Source organism: Bos taurus, chromosome 4 (assembly GCF_002263795.3).
Source record: "Bos taurus isolate L1 Dominette 01449 registration number 42190680 breed Hereford chromosome 4, ARS-UCD2.0, whole genome shotgun sequence".
Lineage (NCBI taxonomy): Eukaryota > Metazoa > Chordata > Mammalia > Artiodactyla > Bovidae > Bos > Bos taurus.
Genome location: NC_037331.1, coordinates 102,893,396 through 102,919,516, shown reverse-complemented (window position 1 = coordinate 102,919,516; position 26,121 = coordinate 102,893,396). Strand labels below are relative to the sequence as shown.

Below are 26,121 nucleotides of genomic sequence, written 5' to 3'. Positions count from 1 at the left end.
CAGATTTTTGACCATATATAAATACATAATAGGGAACGACCAAAAGTTTTTGAGTGGAGGCGATATATGCCAAATTTATTTCCTCTCAGGAATAACTGGCTTCTTTTCCCCACATTTAGAACTCTTCAAATGTCATCTCATCAAAATGTTTTCTCCAGTCGTCCTGTCATAGCAGCCCCTTGCCCACCATCCCAGATCTAACCACGCATTTTTGTCACAGGGCTTGCAACATTCCTGAAATCACAGTGTTTCTTTTCACACTTGATTGTGAAAGAACCTTAGAAGGTAAGCTCCCATCACTGAAAGAGAAACCCCGATATACTTGTTATCTCCAGCATTTTTGCATATGACACGGAGCAGGTCCTCAATATGTATTTGTTAAGTGAATTAATGAATGAATGCTGATCTCAGCAATCAGCAACACTCCCAGATATTAAAAAAAAAAAATTAATTTCTTGAAAGAGAATTTTCTGTTAATTTTTACTGTGAATTTTCTTTACATTTTCCATCTAACCCTCATTAATCTGATACTCTTGCTCACCCTTTTCTATTTCTTCCTCTGCTTAACTTCATTGTTCCAAACACTGTAATAATAAATACAAAAGGGGTAGGGAACACACAAAAATCTACCTAAAGTTAGATATTTTACAAAATTGCATTATACAAACACATCAACATATATGCTTATATTTTTTGACTTTATAGACCAACAAAAAGGCTATAGGGTAATATATAGTCAAGATGTTTTAGTCAATATAAATCAGAGTAAAACATCAAATGTTTTTAAAAGTTTCCTTTGTAACTACCCTTAAATAAGGAAGGGTTATACTAAGTCATTTGACCTTGCCACCAGCACATCAAGGTAGAATGCATCACATTAAAAAAAAACATTTTCAGTGATAAGACATTTTATGATTTTGCTTGATGCCTGCGGTTAATTACCTGTACAATAAAAATATGTTTCAAGTTTTCATTTATTACTATGTTTGCTTTGTGTTCACAGTCTGATTCTTCCAAACAATGCATTTATAACTCCATCCCACCTTTCTCAATGAATAGCCTCAGAGAACACACTAATTCAGATTTGTTAAAATGCAATTTTTAAAACTGTTCCTACGTCTAAAAAAGACCTAAAATGTTCAAGAGATTACTGAGTGATGATTCCTAGTTTTTAAATAATAAACATTTATTGAGAGCCATTGTACAGAAAAACAAATGTGTGGGAACTACCTGGCAGTTCAGTGGTTAGGATCCACACTCTTAACTGTGGAGGGTCCAGGTTCAATCCCTGGGGAACTAAGATCCCACAAAACACCCTGCCCTGCCCCCAAAAGAAAAACCAATGTGACAGTGAAATATACTGACCAAGTACCAGGGTATTAAAAACAATCTGCTTGAACAATGACTTCCAGACCTTATTCTTCTTTGCTTGGAAGTTACTGGTCTTTGCTACTTTATAGTGTTTCAAGAGTTATCCTAAATGACAGGTCCAAAATGTTAAGATTTACCTCAAAAAACAAACAAAAGGATGAAGAGGACATTAAGTAATTATAAATGACATAAGGTAGTTGTGTATAAAATACTTATGAAGCTGGAATATGGGGAGATGAAGCTCAGTATACAACTCTACTTTTACATAGCTGAAATTTAAGTTTCAAAAGATTTTTTCCCTCAAACTGATTCAACAGCACAGAATAAAAATGAAAAGTAAAATTAATTTGTATTTGATCTACAAAGACTGGACATGAGCACAATAGATGCACGTATATTTACATATAGGTACTTTTGTATTTAACCATTAATGCAAGTGTCATGGACAAATATGCTGACTGATCTTAACTAGAGACACTAAAGTAGAACAAGACCCAGAGATGGTCTCAGGGTCTCCTTTTAAAAGATTACTTCCACAAGCCTAAAGTATATTAACTTGTTTTAGGAACATGAAATGAATGACTGCAAGATTATTCAGAACAATAGAAAAAGGTTATTTCCAAAGGACAGAACCACCTGAAGCTGAACAGTTCAGGGTATTCATATCCCAAGTCAATAATACTCCAAATTATATTCAGGACTTGGTTTCAAATTTGTTTCTTTTTTTAAATGTGGACCATTTTAAGTCTTTTTTGAATTTGTTACAACATTGCTTCTGTTTCATGTTTTCATTTTTTGGGCTCAAGAGACTGAACCGACACCGCCTGCATTTGAAGGCGAACTCCTTACCACTAGGACTGCCAGGGAAGTCCCCAGGACTGGGTTTTTCTTTTTTTTAATCGTAGGATAACTGCTTTACAATATTGTGCTGGCTTCTGCCATACAACAGTGTGAATCAGACACAAGTACATTTATGACCCCTCCCCCTCCTTCTTGAGCCTCCCCGGCCATTCCCCATTCCTATACCTGTCACATTGTACACGATTGAACTCCCTGAATGTAAACTGATACAGCCGCTATGGAGAATAGTATGCAGTTTCCTTAACAAGCTATGAATAAAACTATCATATGATCCAGCAATCCCACTACTGGGCACATACCCTGAGAAAACCACAACTGAAAAAGAACATGTACCCCAATGTTCAGAGCTGCACTATTTACAATACCTAGGACTTGGAAGCAACCTAGATGTTCATCAACAGATGAATGGATGAAGAAGTTGTGCTACATACATACAATGGAATATTATTAGTCAGCCATAAAAAGGACTAGGTTTTTGAAGTGTGGCTGCTGCTAAGCTGCTAAGTCACTTCAGTCGTGTCTGACTCTCTGCGACCCCGTAGACGGCAGCCCACCAGGCTCCCCCGTCCCTGGGATTCTCCAGGCAAGAACACTGGAGTGGGTTTCCATTTCCTTCTCAAATGCATGAAAAGTGAAAAGTGAAAGTGAAGTCGCTCAGTCGTGTCCGACCCTCAGCGACCCCATGGACTGCAGCCTACCAGGCTCCTTCGTCCATAGGATTTTCCAGGCAAGAGTACTGGAGTGGGGTGCCGTTGCCTTCTCTGTGAAGTGTGGCAGTAAAGATCAAATTATTCACTGGGAAGCTCTTAATGTGCCTCTGATTTCCTAGGCATCAAATGTATTTTTAGTGTAAGGCATTCTCTAGAACTGCTTGTTAAAGGAATTTTTGTAAGAAACCGAGACTAAAATACAAACAGCAAGTTTGATAATGTAAGAACATCTCAAAAGCCAATTCTGCTAAAAACCTGGGTTATCTGGCAGTTTCACAAATTGGGAAGCTCTAGAAACTGGGGGTCATAGAAATTAGGGGGAAAAAATTTCAAGCTAGTTATCTAGGTGTGTGTTTTATTTTGCTTTCCTTCTTTTCTTTTTTTATTTTAGCCATGCCACGAGAGCTTAAGGGACATCTCAGTTCCTTGACCAGGGACTGAATCCAGGCCATGGCAGTGAGAATGCTAAATCCTAACCACTAGATCACTAGGGAACCTAATGTTAAAAACACTTGCTTACCAGAGGGATGGTACGGGGAGGTAGGCGGGAGGAGGGTTCAAGATGGGGAACACGTGTACACCTGTGGTGGATTCACGTTGATGTATGGCAAAACCAATATAGTATTGTAAAGTAATTAGCCTCCAATTAAAATAAATTTATATTAAAAAAACAAACACTTGCTTAAAAATCTTAAGTGTCTCAAAACAAACCCTTTCCAGAGAAAAGGTTATGAGTTTAAATTATCTACAGACTTTTTCATATATATATGTAAAACCACTGCTGTCATGTTTTGGTAAGTAATCCAAAATCAAGATACACTCCTTATCCATTAGAAGGTAACACTTTTTCCCACAATAATTAATTTTTGAAACTTAAAGCTTGCTCTGAACAACACGTGTTCCATGTCCTACTTCTGGGTGATTGATTATTCATGTTAACACAAGGGAAGGACACCATTCTAGATGCTAGATACAGCACTGAACGAAACGGGTCTGCTCTCACTATGAAATTTACATTCTACTTAGTGGCTGAGAAAATTTTGTGCAGGTTTATTTCTTATAATGCTTCTCTAAACTTTCATGGCTCCTTTAAATTTGTACTATCAAACACACTTCAGCAGTTGTAAAGTTCAGGTTTGGAGGTATTCAAGGAACTGACTTTAACCAGGTCTCAAGAGAGAAGCAGTAAAGGAGTTCTGATTAATAAAAATTTCATTTTGGATAAACCCAGAACCTACTGGGGACACCATAAAATCGACTCAGGAATTTTGACAACCAATACTCCCATCCAATCACTTCAAAGAAGCAGATAAAATTTTACCTTATCCCTGTCCCTAAGTATTTCTCCTGGAGTCCAAAGACAAGTGGGCCTTAGGAAGCATCACTATGAACAAAGCTGGTGGAAGTGATGGAATTCCAGCTGAGCTATTTCAAGTCCTAAAACATGATGCTGTTAAAGTGCTGCACTCAATATGCCAGCAAATTTGGAAGACTCAGCAGGGGCCACAAGACTGGAAAAGGTCAGTTTTCATTCCAATCCCAAAGACACTGTCAAAGAATGTTCAAACTATTGCACAATTGCACTCATCTCACATGCTAGCAAAGTAATGCTCAATATTCTCCAAGCCAGGCTTCAACAGAACGTGAGAACTTCCAGATGTTCAAGCTGGATTTAGAAAAGGCAGAGGAACCAGATATCAAATTGCCAACATCCACTGGATCATAGAAAAGGCAAGACAGTTCCAGAAAAACATCTATTTCTGCCTTATTGACTACACCAAAGGCTTTGACTATGTGGACCACGACAAACTGTGGAAAATTCTTCAAGAGATGGGAATACCAGACCACCTTACCTGCCTCCTGAGAAATCTGTATGCAGGTCAAGAAGCAACAGTCAGAACCAGACATGGAACAACAGAACTGGTTCCAAATTGGGACAGGAGTACATCAAGGCTGTATAGGCACCCTGCTTATCTAACTTATATGCAGAGTACATTATGCAAATTGCCGGGCTGGATGAAGCACAAGCTGGAATAAAAGTTGCCAGGAGAAATATCAATAAACTCAGATATGCAGATGACACCACCTTTATGGCAGAAAGCAAAGAGGAACTAAAGAGCCTCTTGCTGAAAAGTAAAAGAGAGTGAAAAAGTTGGCTTAAAACTCAACATTCAGAAAACAAAGATCATGGCATCTGGTACCATCACTTCATGGCAAATAGATGGGCAAACAATGGAAATAGTGACAGACTTTATTTCCTTGGGCTCCAAAATCACTGCAGATGGTGACTGCAGCCATGAAATTAAAAGACGCTTGCTTCTTGGAAGAAAAGTTATGACCAACCTAGACAACATATTAAAAGGCAGAGACATGACTTTGCTGTCAAAGGTCTGTCTAATCAAAGCTATGGTTTTTCCAGTAGTCATGTATGGCCGTGGGAATTGGACCATAAAGAAAGCCGAGCCCTGAAGAAGGGATACTTTTGAACTGTGGTGTTGGAGAAGACTCTTGAGAGTCCCTTGGACTGCAAGGAAATCAAACCAGTCAATCCTAAAGTTAATCAGTCCAAATACTCATTGGAAGGACTGATGCTGAAGCTCCAGTACCTGGCCACCCAATGCAAAGAACTGACTCACTGAAAAAGACCCTGATGCTGGGAAAGATTGAAGGCAGGAAGAGAAGGGGATGACAGAGGATGAGATGTTTGGATGGCATCATTGACATGAGTCTGAGCAAGTTCTGGGAGTTGGTGATGGACAGGGAATCCTGGCGTGCTGCAGTCCATGGGGTTGCAAAGAGTCAGACACGACTGAGCAACTGAACTGAAGTATTTCTCAAGATCAGCTCTTTACAAACATAAAACATTAAAGAAGTATTTGGATTAAAATAACTCTAAGATTCCCACGTGGCATAATATACCATGATTATTTGTGAGACATCTGACAAAGACAATTTCCCTGAATCTTAATTTTTCTATCTATATAAAATGATGGCCTTAAGCTAGAAGACATGATGGCCTGTCAACACTAAAATTATCCTATGATGAAGTCTGTAAGAAAATTAATAGTGGCCATTTTTGAATTTAGGATAAATGTATTATGAGTATACATCCCCATCCCTGCAGATCTTAATTTCAATCTCTGATGCCGCCTGCTTCCGATTTAATGCCTTCTGTAAATTACTACTATTACATACCTTTTCCCCAGGTTCCTAAGAACTAGATGCAAAGATTTTTTTAAGCATTTCAATATCCTTATCTTTCCTTAGGGAATATATGAACCAGAAATAATGTGGTTTATTTTGGTGGAGGGAGGGAGCAGGGGGAGATGACAACTCTTAGGCTTTTTGTTTTGCCTAAATCTGAAAGGGGGTGCTGTCTACTTTATGCATGCTAAATATAAGGAGACAACTAAATGGACCAAAGGATGAAAAGAGTGGGACAAACAAAAAGTTCTAGATGAATAGGAAAATAATCCAAGCTTTTGAATTAGAAGGAAATGGCAATCCACTCCAATATCCTTGCCTGGGAAATCCCATGGACAGAGGAGCCTGGCGGGCTACAGCACACGGGTCACATGGACTTAAGCGACTAAACAACCAACTGTATTTGTGTGTGTGTGTGTGTGTGTGTGCGTAAACACTGTGTGCGTGTAAAACACTGAATCTGTCTGCTGTATACCTGAAATACAACTTTGTAAATCAACTATACTCCAAAAAAAAAAAAAGGTTATACCAAAGTACCAGACTAAAGAAAGGTACAATGCTACAGGGCCATTTTCATCAAAGTGAATTTCAAAAATATTCCAATTTGTCAGTTATGAGTATGTTTTCAGAAACCATACCCTTTCTCTCCAAGTACTCAGTATAAAGTTCAACCTTTTTACAATAATAATAAAGAAAAGCCAAAGAATATATTTTTGGGTTATCTTCTGCTAAATAATCTAGAACACTGATGAGTCATATTCTCTTGGAAGTGACAGATCTGAGGAACAAGGTCTGGAAAACTAAAGGGCAACTTTTAGTTATAAAAAAGACAAAAAGCACTATAAAATCAATAATTACAATTTGGTTCTTTTCATCTGTGATCTAACAGGTCAAAAAAATATTTTCAACATACAGAGGTGTGAACTATTAGATTCTGTGCCAGAAAAGCATTAGCCCTACAGAGACTGGTTGCTCAAGAAGTCAGAGCTCTGTAGGTAAAAACCACACGCACACAGGATAAACTGCTATGCTACTGCTAAGTCACTTCAGTCGTGTCCGACTCTGTGCGACCCCATAGACGGCAGCCCACCAGGCTTCCCCGTCCCTGGGATTCTCCAGGCAAGAACACTGGAGTGGGTTGCCATTTCCTTCTCCAATGCAGGAAAGTGAAAAGAGAAAGTGAAGTCGCTCAGTTGTGTCCGACTCTTTTCGACCCCATAGACTGCAGCCCACCAGGCTCCTCCGTCCATGGGATTTTCCAAGCAAGAGTACTGGAGTGGGGTGCCATTGCCTTCTCCAAAAACTGCTATAAACAGCCCTTTTTAGTATTACAGTAAGCGTCATAAGACAGTCACTCATGGGTGGTTTCAGGTTCTCAAGTTCATCACTCTAGACAACCTTGGACTCTTACAAAATTCTAGAGCCAGCCCTGAAAATTTTGCTTCAGAGGCTCATAAGGACTTAACTCCATCCTTACATAAATGACAATCTCTTGCCTATTAAGCTGACATAAAGAAGATAGGTCTCATATAGAATTTCTCTAACAAGTGCCTTTCAAAGGTCATTCGCTATTTTTCATGTGATCCAAAACACCAATTTTAAGCCTCACTGTAAGAAAAATGTTACAAATTAAAACAGTATTTTTCTATCATCAATTTTAAGATGCATACTACAGAAACACTGAAATTTGAAAAAATGTGCTTCTTACAAATCCACCAGCAAGAATTTTACAATGAAAGTCTAAGACCAACATGATGAAGGATTAAGTATTACCTACAGAGTAAATAAAACTAGAGTGAATAAAACTAGACCTCAGAAAATTTGGCTTTGGTCCCAGTTTTACTTTAAATCAACAGAACTGAATAATTTTTAATAAATCACTTTACTATCATTAAGGCTAACTATGGAACATATACTCAACAAATTGTTTTACCCAACAGAGAAATAAATGAGTGTAACTGAATTATATAATTATAAAATGCAAAAGCACAACTGTGATATCAGATTTTTAAAATTATTATTAAATGCCATAACTGAAGAATGTAATAATATGTCAAAGTCTTGCTCTTGCTGGTTTTAAAGTACCAAAAACTGAAATCCTGCCACTTATCAACTAATCTTGTTCTCAAAATTCATTTGAAGTGATAATTTATCCATTAAGTATCATTAAGAGTTAAACAGTAAATGTGAAGAATCAAATAATACCACAGATAACTACAGATAATATAGATTTCAATATTACAGCAGAGCAGAATATTTTAATTATGCAAATTCTAAAGAGTAGATATGAAGGTCTAACAGAGATATCTGTCACAGTCCTAATTCAAGCCCTGAGAAACCGGTATGCTTGTCTTGTAATATATTGATACTTAAAAAATAAATTTAAGTATTTATATATTTTTTTAAATGTTAGCACTTCTATTAACTTATATAACACAGTTTCAATGGTCTTTCCTATTGGAAAAAGACAAGTGTAGTAGTGTTAGTCACTCAGTCATGTATGCCTCTTTGGGTCCCCATGGACTGTAGCCCACCAGGCTCCTCTGTCCATGGGATTCTCCAGGCAAGAATACTGGAGAGGACTGCCATTCCCTTCAGAGGACCTTCCTGACTCAGGGATAGAACCCAGGTCTCCTGCATTGCAGGCAGATTCTTTACCATTTGAGCTACAGGGAAGACCAAATACTGGAGTGGGTAGCCTTTCCCTTCTCCAGCAGATCTTCCTGACCCAGGAATCAAACTGGGTCTCTTGAACCACAGGTGGATTCTTTACCAACTGAGCTATCAGGGAAGCCCCCAAAAGACAGGTGCTTTTTTAAATCAAAAATGCCTGGATACCTATACATTTGGGGTATTCTACTCCTATCAAAAAGACACTACTCGTCAAGACTCCACACTTCCACTACAGGGAACGTGGGTCTCATCCCTCGTCAGGGAACTAACATCCCACATCCTATGGCAGAAGAAACCATTCATTTAGACATTTTTAATTAAGGGACCTCACTGCTTCTTCAAATGAAGTATGAAATCCTTTCATTTTAGAAAAATGACAAAATCAGCTAAATATTTAGCCCTACCAGCCCTCCTGTGCTATCCGGGTGACCAGGAGCTCTTGAAAGTATCATTTCAATCAAATCCAAAACCCAGGTAACAAAATCCTTTGTTCTACAGATCCATGATCATGTGATTTATCCATCAAATTAAAAATTATAATACTTTAAGATAAACTAACATCACTAGATGTAGAATATAAATTAAGTGAGCTTTATGTATTATCAGGAGTAAGCAATATAAGTGAGTTTTAACCAACACTACTCACAAACTTTACTGTGAATTTAAGTAATTACCAATATATTGCTTCACAATAATGTCTACAAATGTGCAGAAATCTTAACGAAAATGTAAACTGTTTTGGATAAAAGTCTCCTATGCTCAAAACTGAAGCAAATAATTTAAAAAATCATTTACATTATTTCTAAACTAAAAATGTAACTGATGTATTATAACTGTCTCTTTGTTCCAAATAAATGCTCTAAAGAATGGAAAATATTATAAAGTAAAATAGCAATAATTTCTGTGAGGAATCCCATTATTGCAGACCTAAATAATCAACCTGAATATAATAGATGTAAATTGCTCTGCTAACAAGTGTTTTTAAAAAAAATCACTGCAGAGTAATTTGACACAAAACTAAGACGTTATCAAGTAGTTTGTTTTTGTAGTATACCAACAATAAAATAATAGATTTAATAAACACATACAGTTCCAGACAGGACATCATGGGGGCAACAGTTGAGAAGGTGACTCTTGCACACTCTGTCATCACTGAATTTGATTCGTTGACGAGTAGTATCTCCTGTAATAGAGGAAAGTTAATGACATTCAAGGTTAGACATTTAGAAAATATGTATTTTCTGAGAGCCCTACTAACACTAGCTTTTTATGTGTGGCTATACACACACATTTATAAATCACCTCAAGAGGGGTTAGTTCATATAATATCCTACAGAAAAACTATTTTAGACAACATGCAGTTGCAGTACATGTACTGCACATGTAATTCAAACAGTCAAAGTGGGAAAGCAATGCATTCTGTTAAATACAGTTCTTCAGAAAAGCACAGGATTTAGAGCAGGAATGGACCTTAAAGATTATTGAGTCCAACTCCTTCATACTGTAGATGAGAAAACTGAGGACCCAAGAGGTTAAACGACTTGCAGCAGACCCACTAGGAGAATTTCTATTGGTATACGATGTTCCCTACATTGACACTAAGCACTGATTCATTCTGTAATTATTTACATTAATTGAAAAACATAAAAAGTAATCTTGCAAACATTGCATACACACTGCGAATCCCCACTGAACCCCAGACGCCATTTCTTCCACTATTTTGTTCCAGCTGAAGTGTCTCCCTTTTGCTGCTGGGAGGAGTTAGAGAGGGTAGAATGACGTGTTTAAGAGTGTACAAACCTGGAAGAAGGACTTACACACCAGTCAAACAAAGGCACACTGCCTAAATGAAACATTTAACTTAATGGCTCCAAAGGTCCCATATCTCCAAGTTTTAGGTAGTCTGTGCTATAAATGGCCAAACTGGGTCCATTTAAATTTATTCTGTCTTCACTTAACACAATACACCTCCTAGGCAACAGAAGCTTCCGACCTGCTAGTCAAATAGGCCTATCTACTCAAAACTTGAAAGAATATAAGAAAAAGAAAGTTAACTATCTCTAATAACAAAAAAAAATAGATGTTAGTTAGATTTTTTTTTTGCTTCAAATCTCTTTGGGAGGGGGGAATTCTTAAGGATGGTTTCCTCTAAGGAGACTGATTAAGCCCTAAGAAATGAAAGTGTTTTATTTTTAGCCTTAAATTGACATAGTCATTGATGAATGAAAACCTACTGGTGAATTACTGAAGCAAGAACTGTTGGTACCAAAACAGACTGTAAATAACACTGTACTAAAACTTTCAAGGAAGAGATTCAATTGTTTAATTTGTTTTTGACATGTGAGTAACAAAAAAGGTTAAAACTTTACCCCTTTAACATGGTATTATTTTAAAGAGCTTAACTCAAAGTCAATTAAATACTATCATTTTTAGGCAGGGTAAGATTTTGTTCAGATTGTTTTAACTTGGTTCAAAAGACTTAAACAACATATTAATTTGCAATCATGGTTTATAAAACTTTAAGAACAGTAACTTTTGGCTAAAACAACAGCTTCAGAGCAGTTCAACAATAGGTTTTCTAGAGGCTAGTCTCTAGTTAATGTTATTTTTGACACCACAATTTGGAGTAATTCATTTAGTGTTCACGCCTGCTACTATAATAGAGGTTATTTTGATGGTCCTTTTTTCCTTTTAAACACAACTGCTTTTTGTTCCACATTTATTAACACATCTGAAAAGTTAGTGATAACTCACGGCTCGGCGAATGCGGGGCCTTTCTGACACTCCCTTGCAGATTGAAGTAGTCAGGCATAGATACATTGAACCTTTACAAATAAAACAAGGGGCCAGATTGTTCAGTTTGTATAGAATAGACTCTGCCAGCAATTTCAATACAGCATCTAGAAGTACATGTTCACTGTTAAGATTCTTGTATATGAAAACAAAAGTGAACAAAATCAGGGCGGGGGGGTGTTTTCTGTGTTTTAATATTGACTTAACAAGTATAAACCCTGGAGAAGAATAGGACTGATCATAGGTAAAAGTCCAAGGCTGGAGCTCTGTAAAGTGGTCCCTGGGCCAACTGGGGTTTTAGGAAAAAAAATTTTTATAAAGCGTATTTCATACTGATCAGGGCCCTAAGCTCATGTCAGAATGGTACTCTGATGAGCTCACATCAGAATGGCAATGCCATTATTAGAGGTTTTTTGCTTCCTCACATGTAAGAAAAAATATTTTACCTTTAAGGTAAGAAATTAAAAAAAAATTTTTTGAAGAGGAGAAAATCATATATTCTACAAGTCCCCTGCCACAATTATCTAAGCTTTTCAGTAATGCAACAGCAGTATCGTTCCAGTGCTTTGTCAAACTAATGGCTCAAGAATACTATAAGCCAGGCTTCAGAGTAAAATTAAGATTTTAGAAGTTTTACTAGTTGAGCATTTTGTAAGAAATCACAACATAAACCTAATATTAACATATGTGCCTTGAAGATACTGCCATCAGATAAAATGTAAACAGTTTCAAATACGAATTAAACAAAATCATCCCCAATGAGTGTGGGGATACTAAAAAAAGCATCCGTTTCTATAAACATCAAAAAGTATTTTTAATTAATTCTTCACTGCATATAAACGTCTGCTCTATTTGATAACTGCAGCAAACACAATAAACACAGTTATCAAACATCAGCCTGCACAGTAAAGAAATCTTTATAAACAAAGAAATAATAAAATTCCTAATAATCTGAGATACAGAAATGAAAAGGATTAGCAACTGAGTATCTGTCTATTGGTATTTTTTAAATTTTACTTCAGAGACCTTAAGGTTAACATTTTAAAATAATTTGGCTATATTACCATGTAGTATTTAATAAGTTTATTTGGGCTTATACCATGAAAGTATCATCTGACTAATCAAAGAATTTTAAAATAAAAATACTAGTAATTTTGATTTCTGTCAATATATCTGGCCCAAACCATGTTTTTCAAAAGAAACTAGGTAAAACAGCACCCACTGAAGAACAAAGGTGGGGAGAGGGGCTGTAATTAATAAGAAACAAATATGAACCAAATGTCCTTACAATACAAGAAATTATTTTATTAATCAAATGTACTTCAAATGTACTTTATGTTTGGGGTTTCTGGGTATGTACTCACTATTAAAATAACCTAAGTTAAACAATTGTCCTGTTATACTAATACTGGATCCAAATCAAAGAATCAAGCCGACTCCTGAAGATATCCTCTGTGCCAGCCAATGGGATTACAAAGAGGCATTTAATTAAGACAAGCTCTCTACCCTCAAGGAGCCCATCACTTTCCTAGAGAAGAGAGGGTATTTAAATACAGTAACAAAAGGGGGCATGATCCAAGTGCCAAATGAATGTCTAAAATGGATGGAATACTATTAAATAGTAGTACTTCAGGATTTCTAAGACTAGAATGACCACAAGGACTGAAGAGGTTAGAGGAAGCTTCGTGTAATACATAGAAGCCATTATTTGAAGGAAAGATAGGACTTAGACCAAAGGAATGGGGAGAGAAGAGCATTCCAAATCGGCATACCATCTTTGACAAAGCTTAGGAAGGCAGGAAGGTTTGGGAAACAGTACGTAAATCTATCTTATCTGGATTTGGCAAGTGGTTTCATGTAGGGGAATAGCAAAGTTGAGGCAAGAATATTTTTAGGGTAAAATCTGGTTTCTTTAATTTCTTCCCCCAGATTTTAAATGTGTAAACAAAGGAAAAGCTTAAAAATAATGAGGCAGAGATTAGATCAAGTCAACACAATTTACAACAAAATGCCCTACCCATAAAAACATGGCAGACTCTCTTCTCTATAACCTCCACAATACTAATTAATTAGGCTTTGTAGATAACTATAATGGTAAGGATTGAGATTAAAACCTTGATTTAGAACTGTGAAAGGAAAAGTATTCTTCATTTGAAAGGAAGCCCCAAAATTTCTATTTTTTCTACCAAACAACTAACTTCAGAGTAACCTCGCTCTGTTCTTCAACCCCCTCAAGGGCTTCATGAATCCTAACCTATATTTAGGAACACCTGAGTCATGGGTGTACAATAAAAACTAGAATGCACATTGTTCCTCTTAAACAACGTTCCTCAGTAACATTAACGGAACCTGAGGTGCTACCAAAGCAGCTTCATTCAGGGAATATGGACAGGTCACTCTAAAAAGGCGACTTCTGTCCAAACTACTCAAAAACTGCTATTCTCAAAATCTCCTTCAATCTGTAGGGAGAAAAAGCTAGGCCCACTGTAAATCCCAACACTGCCACTGTATGGTCCTGCCTCTTCTGAAACAGACTTGTATTCAAACTGCAGTAGCAACACTTATAATTTTAGCCTATATGATATCTAACATCATTTTACACGGTGCATGCTATTTCCCCAATATCCACCCCCTCCCTTCGAGTGCCAACCACCCTCTCCCCCCCATACAAACAATAAATCAAATCAATTTTCATAGATTTAGGTGCTATTTTAAAAACATCAAAATTTTACTTTACCCATTCTCTCCGATGCTCCCTGTATTTTTTTAAGCTGTGAGTGGATGACCATGCTATGTGATCAACAACTGTGAAGGCTAAGCAAAAGTGAACTGAGTTTAGTATTGTAATTTCAAAAGAACCTTAAAGTTTGTAATATTTGACATATATAATGGTATGCAGAATCCTTATTTTACTGCATTTTATCAGGCATTAATGGCAAGCAATTTATAAAAACAACTAATTAGTATTTCTTTTGTACAGAATTAGCTTAAAGCTTAGCTTAGAGAAAACAGAGAGGGAAAAACTCAACAGCACACAAAGCAAACAGAAGCATCGTAGTTTATAAACGGGGCCAAGAGGGGAAAAGCTCTCCCACGTTCTCTGATGTGACAATCAAATCCCTCCCCTCCCCACAGGTATACTTGTTGGGGCCATGTGTCACTGTTGGCTGGAGCAGGGTAGGCTTACTCCCTCTGAAATAATTTCCATACTCTTTCAGTTAAAGAAAAGCCAGAGCTAGAAAAAGCAGTGAATAATCTTTAAGTTTCTTTAAGCTTAAAGTTTCCTATTTCCCTGTGCCCTCATATCTTCAAATATCTCACCTTCTTATTACCATTTCTTACAACATAAGCTATGAGTCCATAGAATGTGGAAACTATATAAACACCAATTTCTAATCTAGTACAGAGTGGGAAGAGACCTGTCCTGTACTGGCAAACACTCATCTTCATATCTTTTCGTGAAACTCTTAGGTCTTCTTGTGGAACCAAGATAACAGCTACTGCTGCACAGTAACTATTATAGTAAAGAACAAATCTGATCATTTTTACAGCTTTCTGCAACAGTCTCACCAACCCCTAACTTCTCCCACCTACCTTTGTTGTTCCTTTAGCCTGAAGCTCATCTACAGCCTAAATTTAGCCTAAAGCTCACCTATAAGGATCCTTTTAAAATAATCTTCAAAGAAAAAACTCATTACTCCATTTACCTTGTTAATAAATACACTCAGTTTAATTCATCATATATTTATACAGTACAAAGTGTAAGTTCATTTTACGAAAGCATTCACTACCATGTCTTAAAATAATGATTATTGATGCTTTGAAAATATTTAATATGACCTGGTACATATGAAACTTTCCAGGAACATATTTATTATATAAGGAAAGAAAAAATACTCAAGTCAAATATGGCAGCAGGAAAAACTAATGAGGGCATTTTCCCTTCCAAATGAAATATCAAGTCATTTCTTTCTAACAGAACTTAGGAAATCATCCTGAGTACTAGTAGAGGCTTTCCTTTCCTCTAGAAAAATCCAAAAAAATTAGGGTATTACAAGGCTAGCCCTCTTAATTCTTTCATATGGTCCTATAGGTTTATCATCACAAATCGGTACTTGTATCACCCCCACCATCATATTCCCCATGACAAGCCCATTTTTAAAATGCAATGCCTACTGCAGAAGTAATTTCCAAGAAAGTTCATTCTTGCTGAATATCAGAGATAAATAATGCTAAAATAATTTTTCAAATTTTCCAGTCTATTTGTCTGTGAAAATCCATATCAAAAAAATTATAAGGAATGAAACAGAGAAACAGCCTTGTAGCAAGAGAAAAAGCTTACTCAGAGTCTTTAAGAGCTAACAGAATGGTAAAAGAAACGTTCAAAAATAAATACTAAAGTAGCTGCATTCCAAGAATCCTATTCCACCCCTTGCCACAACCCTATTTTCTCTCATTATAAAGCAGTCTTGGCCACTGGCAGGGGTCAGTGCCATCACATTTCCGCCAGGGGATATATACTTTAGGAAATCAACATGTCGCTCCTCTTAGATTTAAGGCACACATTAGAAGTGTGTCTTGAATAAATAGTTATCCACAAATGTAGTCCTAAAAGTGGATTACATATACTTTGTTTTATGGTATATGCCATTAAGCGAAGTCAATTATTAAAAAGTTGTAGCCTGCTAAATTTTATATTTTGATGCTTACTTACAGAGCTGCAATTCTGATACAATACTACTCATACTCTGGATATCCGGTGCCTTCTATCATCCACAATGTTTTATACACAAAATTAGAAGTAACAAAAGCTATCTCTGGCTATGAAAAAATAGCTGAAAAGAGCAGAAGAAAAAGTATTTGGCAGATCTGTCTATTAATGAGGCAAGTTTTCAATGGTTGGTGATTGCTATAAAAGCTAAGCAGAGCCTCCCCAAATCTAAAACAAAGTAAAGAAACAAAAATGGAAAGAAATGAGAATATCAAAGGACAGAGGTGACAGACAACTCAATGATAAAGGAATTTAAAATGAAAAAACAGATTAGCATGAAGAAGGAGACTGAGCCTTATAAGTACTGAAACAACACAGAGGAAAATCCACTGACATATTCACAAAAAATGCCTTTGGGGGAAAGGACTAAAACTGTGAAGGAGAACCTAAGAGACTTCATTTGTAACACTTAAAAAATTTTTTTTTAACTTAAGGGAAACTTACAAAACATTTGTTCAGTCTTAGAGGTGTTTGGCCGTCTTTTATATTTATTAACATTTTTTCAAAATTAGGTATCTATATATGTAATCAGCATACAGAATTTATCACTTACTATACATCTTCACTCCCTACTAGACTTTCAGTCCATCTAGGGTCAGAGTCTTATGTTACTACTTTATTGCAGAGTCAAATGACAAAAGCAGCAAATATGTCCATAATCTCTAAGAAAAATAAAGCAAGAAAAATCTGAAGCAAGCCAGCAACCTAGAGATATTCAGGTTCTAGTCGCACCAACAATTACTACATCCTAAAACATTTCAGCCAGTATCAGAATACCGTGTCTGGGAAAGTATTCCCTGTAATACTATGAGGCATATTAAATCATTTATTCTCACACCATAATTTCTCAAAATACATGGTTTCTAAAATCTGAGGTGAATCAACTGTTTTCCTTAGCCTGCCCATAATGCAGAATCACAGCACTTCTCCCGTTTCTAGTCCATGAGTTTTCTTTGACAAACAACCAGCACCTTTTCACAATCCCACTGTGGAACAGGCTGGTGAAATCCTGCAGAGATACTGACCACCACAGCCCGGAACATTAATGGAGAGCTAAGATCAAGCTAAATAGGCAATTTCATCCTAGAAGGCTGAATGGACCTCTCTAGGGACTTCTATATCATTCCATCTTATGGGTGTGTATTTCTAAGGAAAAGTCATTTCTACTTAGGGGCTTAGATATGTACAGTTCAAACAGCTTTCCTTCCATGTAAGGAACTAGAACTGCATTTCCTAAAGTACGGAATTTGTACAAAAAGTGATTTTAGGTGTTATATAATTTCACCAGCATGACATTTTGAACACCAATCACTTGGTGGTGATTATTATACCATGATTAAGTCAAGAAAAAGTTCCCACTTACTGCCTAGTATGTGTTTAATTAATATGTCTAAGGAGCTCTAATTTTTAGCACAGGTAAATGACAGCAGAATCTAGTTTTCTCTTATAACACCATGTTGTTTTCACTGTATTTATTTTTCTGGTGACGTAAGCTTTCACTTTAAAGTTACCTTAAATTTTCAGAAAGTGAGTTGACAATTAAAAATGTTAAAACAGGGTAAAAAATAGTAAAGTGATATGTGTGACTAACATTTGGAAAACATTTATCTAGAACAGGGTTTCTCAAACTTTTAATGTGCATCAGAGTCATGTGGAAGGCTTCTTAAAACACAAATTGCTTGCACCCAACCCCAGAAGGTCTAATTTGGTAGGCCTGGAGTGTTAGGTCCAAGAATCTGTATTTCTAACAAGTTCCCAGGTGATGCTAAAGTTGATCAGGCACCACACTTTTGAGAAACACTGATCTAGAACAATGGTCAGCATGCTTTTTCTTAAAGGGCCAGAGGGCAAATACTTTAAACTTACCAGCTATATATCTCGGCTGCAAAGCAAAGTAGCCATAGACCATACATACACAAATGGGCACAACTATGTTCCAACAAAACTTACAAAAAGCGAGTGGGCCGTCGTGCCAACCCCGATCTAAAACACACCCTCAAGAGACAGAGAAGAGTATCATGTATAACACAGCAGTAGGACAGAATATAGGAGCCACCAAACAGCAAGGTACATATACTATAGACACTATCCATCAATATCTAACCAATTTTATTGAAAGGAAAAGTTTTGTAAAGTTTAACTCTGAAAGAAAAAACTGATGTCTGCAGAAAACTGAGGTCTCAAGAAAATAAAAACAAAACAATTTACCATGCATTCAGGAGACATGACAAAAGATTCAGCAAGGGCAGCTGGTTAAATTCTTTTCATGTAGAATCACAGAGGTCAAACATCATTGCACACGGTTCACAACTAAATTAGAACATAAGGATCAGTATCTAGTGAGTGCTTTTTTAAGAAAAAAGTTTTAAAGACTCCTTTCTCTAGCCCATGTTAAATAGCAAAATATAACATTTATTCAGCTGACTGAGTTACATGTTATTTTCTAATGGCTTTGACTTTTCAAGTCTTACACTTAGTTAAAACACAAAACTGTACCTAAATTCAGTTTTTACAAACTACTTTTCTCTACATCCTCAATAATCTTACATAACTGATTAAATGATCAAAAGGTCTTGCCTTCTAATTTCTATCCTAGCAGCTGCTAGTGTATGAGAACTTAAACTGGAAAGGAATAGAATGACTTCTGCAGGTGCTGAATCCATAAGATTCCTGTCATAAACTTACCCTTCCGCCCACTCCCTCACTCTTTCTCCAGCAAAATGTTTCAACTTTCTTCATCTTCTTACCTACAATTTTTCCACACACTGATTATTAAGTTGGGTAGTACAGTCATGTATGTGTCCTCAATGAATATACTAATAGCCCTGAGCTTTTAGGATTCAGTCCATTTCAAGCACCTTTCTGGAATTCCATTCTTGAGGAGTACCTGTCTCATTTATCTAGTCTTGCCCACAGTTTTAAGCCCTCTGCCTATCCTTGCAACCCCGAATTTGCCTGAATCCCTAGCAACTCCGAGGTTTAATGTTTATATGAGCCACCTGGTACTGAACATTGACTCACTAACCCTCACCCACATCCATGACACCTTACTTGCCCTTAACTTCCTGCTATCCATCTTAAAGATGTAGCTCACTAACATTTATCCCTATATGACATCTTAATCAAACCAAATCAAAGTATTTACTTGCTGCTTATAAAGCTTATGCACTGACAGACAAAATGATTTCTTTGGTTTTATTTATTTTTTTTTACCCGAAGCAAGAATGTCTCAAAAGCACAGGTTTCCTTCAGGAGAGCTAAAATGTAGAAAATCCAAGAACGATGCAGAGTTGTAGGAGGTGATACTATTATTGTTTTCTGAATTGTACTGTAGTCAGAAATACCAGAGTTCAAAACTAGTTTTTTTTAAATGAATTCACTATGTGGGTGTTAACAGTTTTCGGTGTTTTGATATGCCTGGACCTCTGATAAAATCCTATATTTACTAAAACTGTTTAATGTTTGTTAAAATTTCTTAAAATGTCAAAAGAATTCACAAGCTCTAAAACTAGATATATCCCATTATCATTTCAAAAACTGTGTGCTTACACATTATAGGCTACGCCTCCTTCACTTAAAATGAACAATCCAAGTGGAAGAGAAGAAATGATTTACAACTGACCAAGAAATAAATGATCCATTATGTTAATGAGAGAAAATGAGGAGAAAATGCTCTCGATGTTGATGACAACTCAAGGAACACAGATTACAGTCAAGGTGATTTTATGAAGAAAATCCACTGAAAAGAACACTACAATCTTTGATTCACTATTTATTTTGAAGAAAAGCAGCATGGTCATACTGTCCTATAGGTTCAACACTTATGTATCACTAGTACCAGGAACAAGTAACTGATTTTCTGAACTGTATTTTCCTGATTATCTCCTAGGATGCACGTCCCTTTAACTTTACATCCCATAAGATACAACCACTGTACACTATAAATGATCAGCAAAAATATTTAATTATGGTTAATGTACTCTGTTAACTGAGAAAGTACATCATAGGTTCAGAAAGATTATCATCCAAAACAGCTAAACTTACCCGAAAGCTTTAACTTGCCCTAACATTCCCTAATCATAATGGACAACAAATGATGCTGTAAAATTCTTATCTATATTCTGAATCCTACTGGTTGTTTTTGAGGGCAGATTGCCATTTCTGGCCTGATATAACCTTTCAGAGATGGACTCTGTTCCCATTTAAGAGTTATAAGCAATTCAAGAGGTATGGAATCCTTAGAACTACCTTCTGTAACTTCCCTAGTTGCTAAACTTAGAAAGTAATCTAAATATACACCCTCAATTTTAACTCCTATCCCTCAAATCTTGCAAGACCTTTCTGGGGTCAGGACTAGAGACCTCTCATAACTAAACCATACTTGCTGGTGAAAGGGCTTTAGCTAAGGGACACCCTTTCAATTAAACCAACACAACAAAAATGGCTAGTCTGTGTGGGGACACTAGGCTCCTCCGACCATCACAGACAATTCAACTGAACCACTGTTTTACTTCTCCTGTGTTGCTCCTGCTTTTTAAATGGAATATTTTGGGGAAAACAAATTATCCCTCTCTTTTCTGTCACTGCTAACAACTAAAACAAAGTATTTATAAAATTTAATGTATCTTAAAATAAGATGCTAATATCTACCTATGGTTTCTTCCTTTAAAAAATTTTAAAATATACTTATTTGTCAACATTTCTGAGGATAACATAAGAAATTACTTGGCTTCTCATTTAACAAAGTATAGATTTAACTTGAGGCAAAAAAGGTTAAGTGACTTACCCAAGGTTACAATTAGAGGTACAGCTGGGGCTAGAAACCAGGTCTCCTGAGTCTCAGCCCAGTGCTCTTTTCCTTAGCCCATGATGCCTTATCAGAAAAATCCAAATACAGTCAGACCCCCAGTTACATGTGTATGAGTTACACTGATTCACATATACAAACTTTATATAGTGTGACCAATGTTTCAACTCACGCGGTACCCTGCTTCCATTTATGCAGTATGCCAGGCATCGGCACGATTTTCAGTGGCACACAGGCGGTTGCCACCACCAGGGCCCTAGGCAAAATTGCAAAGAAGGCAAAGTTTGTCTTTGGCCCTCCCACTTCCCTTATGCATTCCTCTCCCACCTCCTGTCATCCCCCTGCCCAGCCTCCCAGCGCGATCATGCTGCCCTCTGGTTGTTCAAAGCCTCCCACTTCCACCACTCACCCAGGACTGTCCTTTCTGGAAGTGCCCAGTGATCCAAAATTACCTCTCCTTTTCCCTACTAAAAGTCCCTCTTCTGAGAATTTCCATAAAGTTTAGGTCATCTACATGATTAACTGATTTGAGTAATTCCAACTTACATTTAACAGACAAATCTCCAAGGAGTTTAAAAAGGAACTAATTAAAAATTCTGATTTGGGGATGGAAAAGAGGAAATAAATTTTTCATTAGAGGGGCAAAGGAGGTGAAAGAGAAAGTGCCCTGGGCTTCCTGTGCCACTTCAGATTCCCTCACAGACAGCACTCTAAGAGTAGAGGGGGTGGTTACTGCCACCCTGACAAAAAGACAGTGGTTGCTTTATAGTTAGTCTCTAGGATTAAAAAAAAAAAAAAGGACACAGCTGCTTTAAACACTCTCCAACCTACCCTTTCCATCTCTCTCCCACCCCTTGGACCCCATTTCCACTTCTTAGAAACCATTCCCTTAAGCTGTTCCTGTGTCCCATACAAAGCTTCCCATTATATAATTTCAAATTACATGGTATTATTCAGGAAGGCGTCCATATCCCCTATCCCTGGATAACTTGAAGCTGACTGAACACTTAAAAAAAAAAAATCCTAATTATTTGAAGGTCCTGAATAAGATGAGTATATAAACTCATTAACTATGTGGTAAGAAGGAAAAGAATGCTCTGATTTCTATATACATAAAAGAACTAATCTGGGTATCTAAAAAACATTCTTCTCCTTGAAAGTAGTATGTTTCTTACTTCTAGCCCAACACAGCAGTGAAAATCCAGTCATTTCAGCTAAAATAATATCGTGGACTTGTAAACCTGAGTTCACTGGTAAATCAGTCTGGAGGCAAAAAAAATCCAGTAACAGACACATAAAAATATAAATTTATCTGTATACAAAGCAGAGTGGATTTTAAGAAATGCAAGTTTCTGTGGACTACACACATAGGAAAAATATGTATGTATTATATGTGAGTGAGTACACACACACATATATTTTAATTCAGTTTTGCAATAGTAGATTGCAGTCTAGTTTGGAATTTATCAGGTGATAATAGTTGCTTTGATTCAACTACCCATCCAGTAAAATTCGGAATCTAAATCCATGAGGAAGGGACCAAAAATGGCACCCTACTAGGATTAATAGGCTCGTGTAAAGTACGTCTTAAACAAAATGATTTCTATAATTATACTACAAAGATTAGTTATTCTGTTAGTTAAAATCCTGAATTAAGCCCCTTCTCAACACCAGCTTCATAATGGAAAAGGAGCAATGTTAAAACATGCTACTGTTATAAAAACCACTCTAACCTAAAAGTGAAAAATGTTAACTGATAGAAATTTCTCCAGTGGCATTTTTAATTAATGCTAACTTTCAAGGGTTTAGTACATAAATAAAATTCATTTCCTTCCCAATCCTCCCTCCTCTATACACAACCACAAGTAGGTTTGCGATCTACACCTATTTTTCTATACGTTCTAAGAAGAAAACTTCCAAATGTGGGTTTTTGTTAAAAATGAATTATGAACACTGATAAACCATGCAAATTATGCACTAAAAACATGTGAATTCAATAAAATGTTTTAAATCTACTCACATTTTGCTGCAAAGCACTCAAGGAAATTATAACAGCGACTGCTCAAAAGTTAAGAGTGTGCCTGTTCTCTTACATCAAACAACTTAAGTAACTTGTCAAGAAAAAAGCATTGGTTTAATGGCTATGAAACTATTTGCCTGAACAAGCAACATACAAAAATGAGCAAGTATTGGCTTTGTTTCTAAGAAAGTAGTGGACTAGACTCTTCCTCCATATTAGCATGGGCTTCACTCGAATTTCAAAGAGTATATTACTAATTACCATCATCAAAAAAGCAACAGCATTTCATCTTACCTAGAAATTCTCTGTGACAAAAAGATAACCAGCCATTAGTGGTTCTTTGTACAAACACTAACCTAAGCGCCTAAAAGCATCGTTGTTTCCCTCAATTCTACTTCACTGGGCACATTTTCAAAATGGTTCTATTCGGGGCACATACAAAGTTCGTCAATATTTACTGAACAAAGCTTCTATTAAATTGCCTAACAAAATGGAGGTCTCTCGGAAAAAACAGGCCGTAACATTCTTTTCACAAAATGGGCCAAACACACCCGCTTCAGGAAACCATGGTTTGGGTCAGATTTTCCCATAAGAATGGTGGTTTCATCTCTGGGACTGGATTCTAGGAAAGGTTTTCTCCGGACCCAGGTAAAGGAGTGGAGGGTGGGGACCAGTTCTCTGGATACTCCGCAGGGCGGCGGCGAGAGCTGATCCCACAGCTCTGGGTTAAGGAATTAGTTCAGGGGGCGGAGGCCTTAGCGGTCCGCAGGTACCTAACCAGCGACAAGACAGGCCGCCCGACTACGCAGGAGAGACGTGGGCGCTCCCGTCCCAGCCAAGTCAACACTCGGAGCGCAAACTCTCCTTTCAGGCTCCAGGCCCCGCCTGACCCCATTGGCAGCAGTTCCCGCCAATCCGCTCGGTCACCGCCCCCCGGGCCCGCCTGCCCAACCCTCATTGGATGGGACGGGAGCCGGGACCTCGTGTTACCAATCTGGGAGCCCCTTACTCAGCCACACACACAAGCCCAGGTGCGCCCGCGGAGCCCCTTCCCCTCGCCTTCCCCATCCCTTCCCCCACCCCCAGGGCACTGGCAGAGACTTACCGTCCCGGGAGGTGCCCATCAACTGGTCCAGCATCGCGCGCATCTGGGCCTGCGCCGACATGGCGGCGGCGTAGCGGGCGGGCGGGGGTGGGGCGCAGAAAGGGCCCTTTCGGGCGGGGGGGACAAGGGGAAGGGGTGGGGGAAGCCTGTTTCTGCCGCCGCTGCCTCGAGGCGTGCGTAAAGGAAGCCGGAGGGGTTGCAGGAGAGTCCGGGCTGCGGCTCCTCACGACGACGCGTACGTGGAAGTCAGCAGCCCCCGAAAGCGACCCTCGTTCCCTCTCTCTCCGTCGGTTCCTGGGACGGAAGCAATACCGGCTAACCAAGCTCTCGTCTCCAACACCGCCACCCGCCAGAAGACGTCAGCCCCCCCTCCAAGTTCTGACGCCGCCACCGTCGCCGCGACGTGAGCGCGCACGCTCCTCGCGCTTAGTCGTTTCCCGCGGGGGCTCCACCAACTGGCGTCTAACTGTATTCGCTCCGCCCGCCCCGCACGGGAGGGGTTCCACCCTAACGTATCTCGGGCGCGTGCACGCCGGCCTCTCCCGCCCCTACCTCCAGATCTCGCGAGACTCGGATGCCTCAAGCTGGATCCGCCCCGGGCGCGAAACCTCGCTCTCCCGGCTGCGGGTCCGTTAGGGCTTCGCCGCACGGTGTGCTGGCGAGCCAGACCCAAGTTAGCCAGTGGGCCAGAGGGTTAGCCAGAGTCGAAAGTAAGTAGAAACCATATCTGGCATTTCGACGGAGGTTAGCACCGTTAGTAGCTATTATGGGCGTAATCTTGACAATACTCATTGACCTGACCAATTAACTCGTTTTCACAGGCCCAGGGGCCTGTGATCATGTAGACTCAACCCTTTTCTCATTGTGACCCGACCCTCTACGAAAGAAGCCCTGGAGATCTGACAGCTGGGTCATTTTCCTTAATCTATGCAGAGAGGCTTGAAGCCGCCCAACTGGAATAAGTTAGGTTCAGGAAATAACGCCTGAAATTAATACACTAGGAGCAGGCCATCCAACCCATTCGGATTTATCATCGTAACTTATATAGCAGGAGGCTGTTAGTCTAAATTAGAAGCTATAAAAATTAAGCACTATTCTAAGAAAGGAAAGGAGGTCATTTTGTAGAGAATTTTTTCCCCTATTTGACAGCTACATTTGAAGGATGAGGCCTTTTTGGTATATCAACAGCTTTGACAATGGAAAAGAAAGCCTGTGGGTTTAGCTTAGCCATCACCCTGCGTTCCAGACGTAGGTGGACGGATTCCTAACTGTGGGACCTTAAGTGATTTTTTTCCTTAAATCTCAACCTCCGATGAAGCTATACGTATGTGAGGACTAAATGAGCTCACAGAAAATGCTTATCCCAGAGCCTTGTCCCGATGTTTTAACTTTTATTGTAAAATAATAATTCCTTAAGAGGAGACACAGGTAAATAATGGTGAAAATTTTTGTTTCATTAAAGTGTTATATACATTGCCTTTGAACTTTATTAGCAAGATCAGTAAAAAAATGTACATGAAATAGCAATTGTGGTCTCAAGTTGCCCCCCACCACACCCTTTTTATTCGGCCCTACGGTGCAGCTTGGGAGAGAAGGCTCTGAGAACTAACCACAGGCCCCACCTTCAGGGAATATCCCCCGAGATCCTTTAAAAGCATATTGGGTCTATCTTAGAATCATCGCAGTGTTTAGTAACTGAAAAGATAGTTTCCTACCAGTTATTCAGAAAGTTGAAAATTCAAACAACTCCAAATACGTGGAATGTCATTCTTTGGAAACTATTTACAGTAAAAGAAAACTTTACAA

The 26,121-nt window shown here is 38.1% G+C and overlaps 1 protein-coding gene across 7 annotated transcripts in view; it reads right to left on the bottom strand.

Moving 5' to 3' along the window:
- The window catches only part of LUC7L2 (LUC7 like 2, pre-mRNA splicing factor), a 56,578-nt gene extending 31,905 nt beyond the window's left edge, over positions 1-24,673 (bottom strand). Inside the window, exons 1-4 of one of the 7 annotated variants that reach the window (XM_005205902.5) lie at positions 24,316-24,397; positions 21,363-21,446; positions 11,574-11,644; positions 9,908-10,002 (exon numbers count right to left, since the gene is read on the bottom strand). In XM_005205902.5, coding sequence (XP_005205959.1) covers positions 9,908-10,002; positions 11,574-11,644; positions 21,363-21,400 — 204 coding nt within the window. In that variant the 5' untranslated portion in view covers positions 21,401-21,446; positions 24,316-24,397. Of the gene's footprint in view, positions 1-9,907; positions 10,003-11,573; positions 11,645-14,349; positions 15,348-18,591; positions 18,694-21,169; positions 21,335-21,362; positions 21,448-24,315 lie in introns of those variants that run through there. The other 6 variants (XM_010804600.4, XM_059885949.1, XM_059885950.1 and 3 more) reach the window with 6 other exon arrangements.
- Between the last annotated feature and the right edge of the window lie 1,448 nt (positions 24,674-26,121).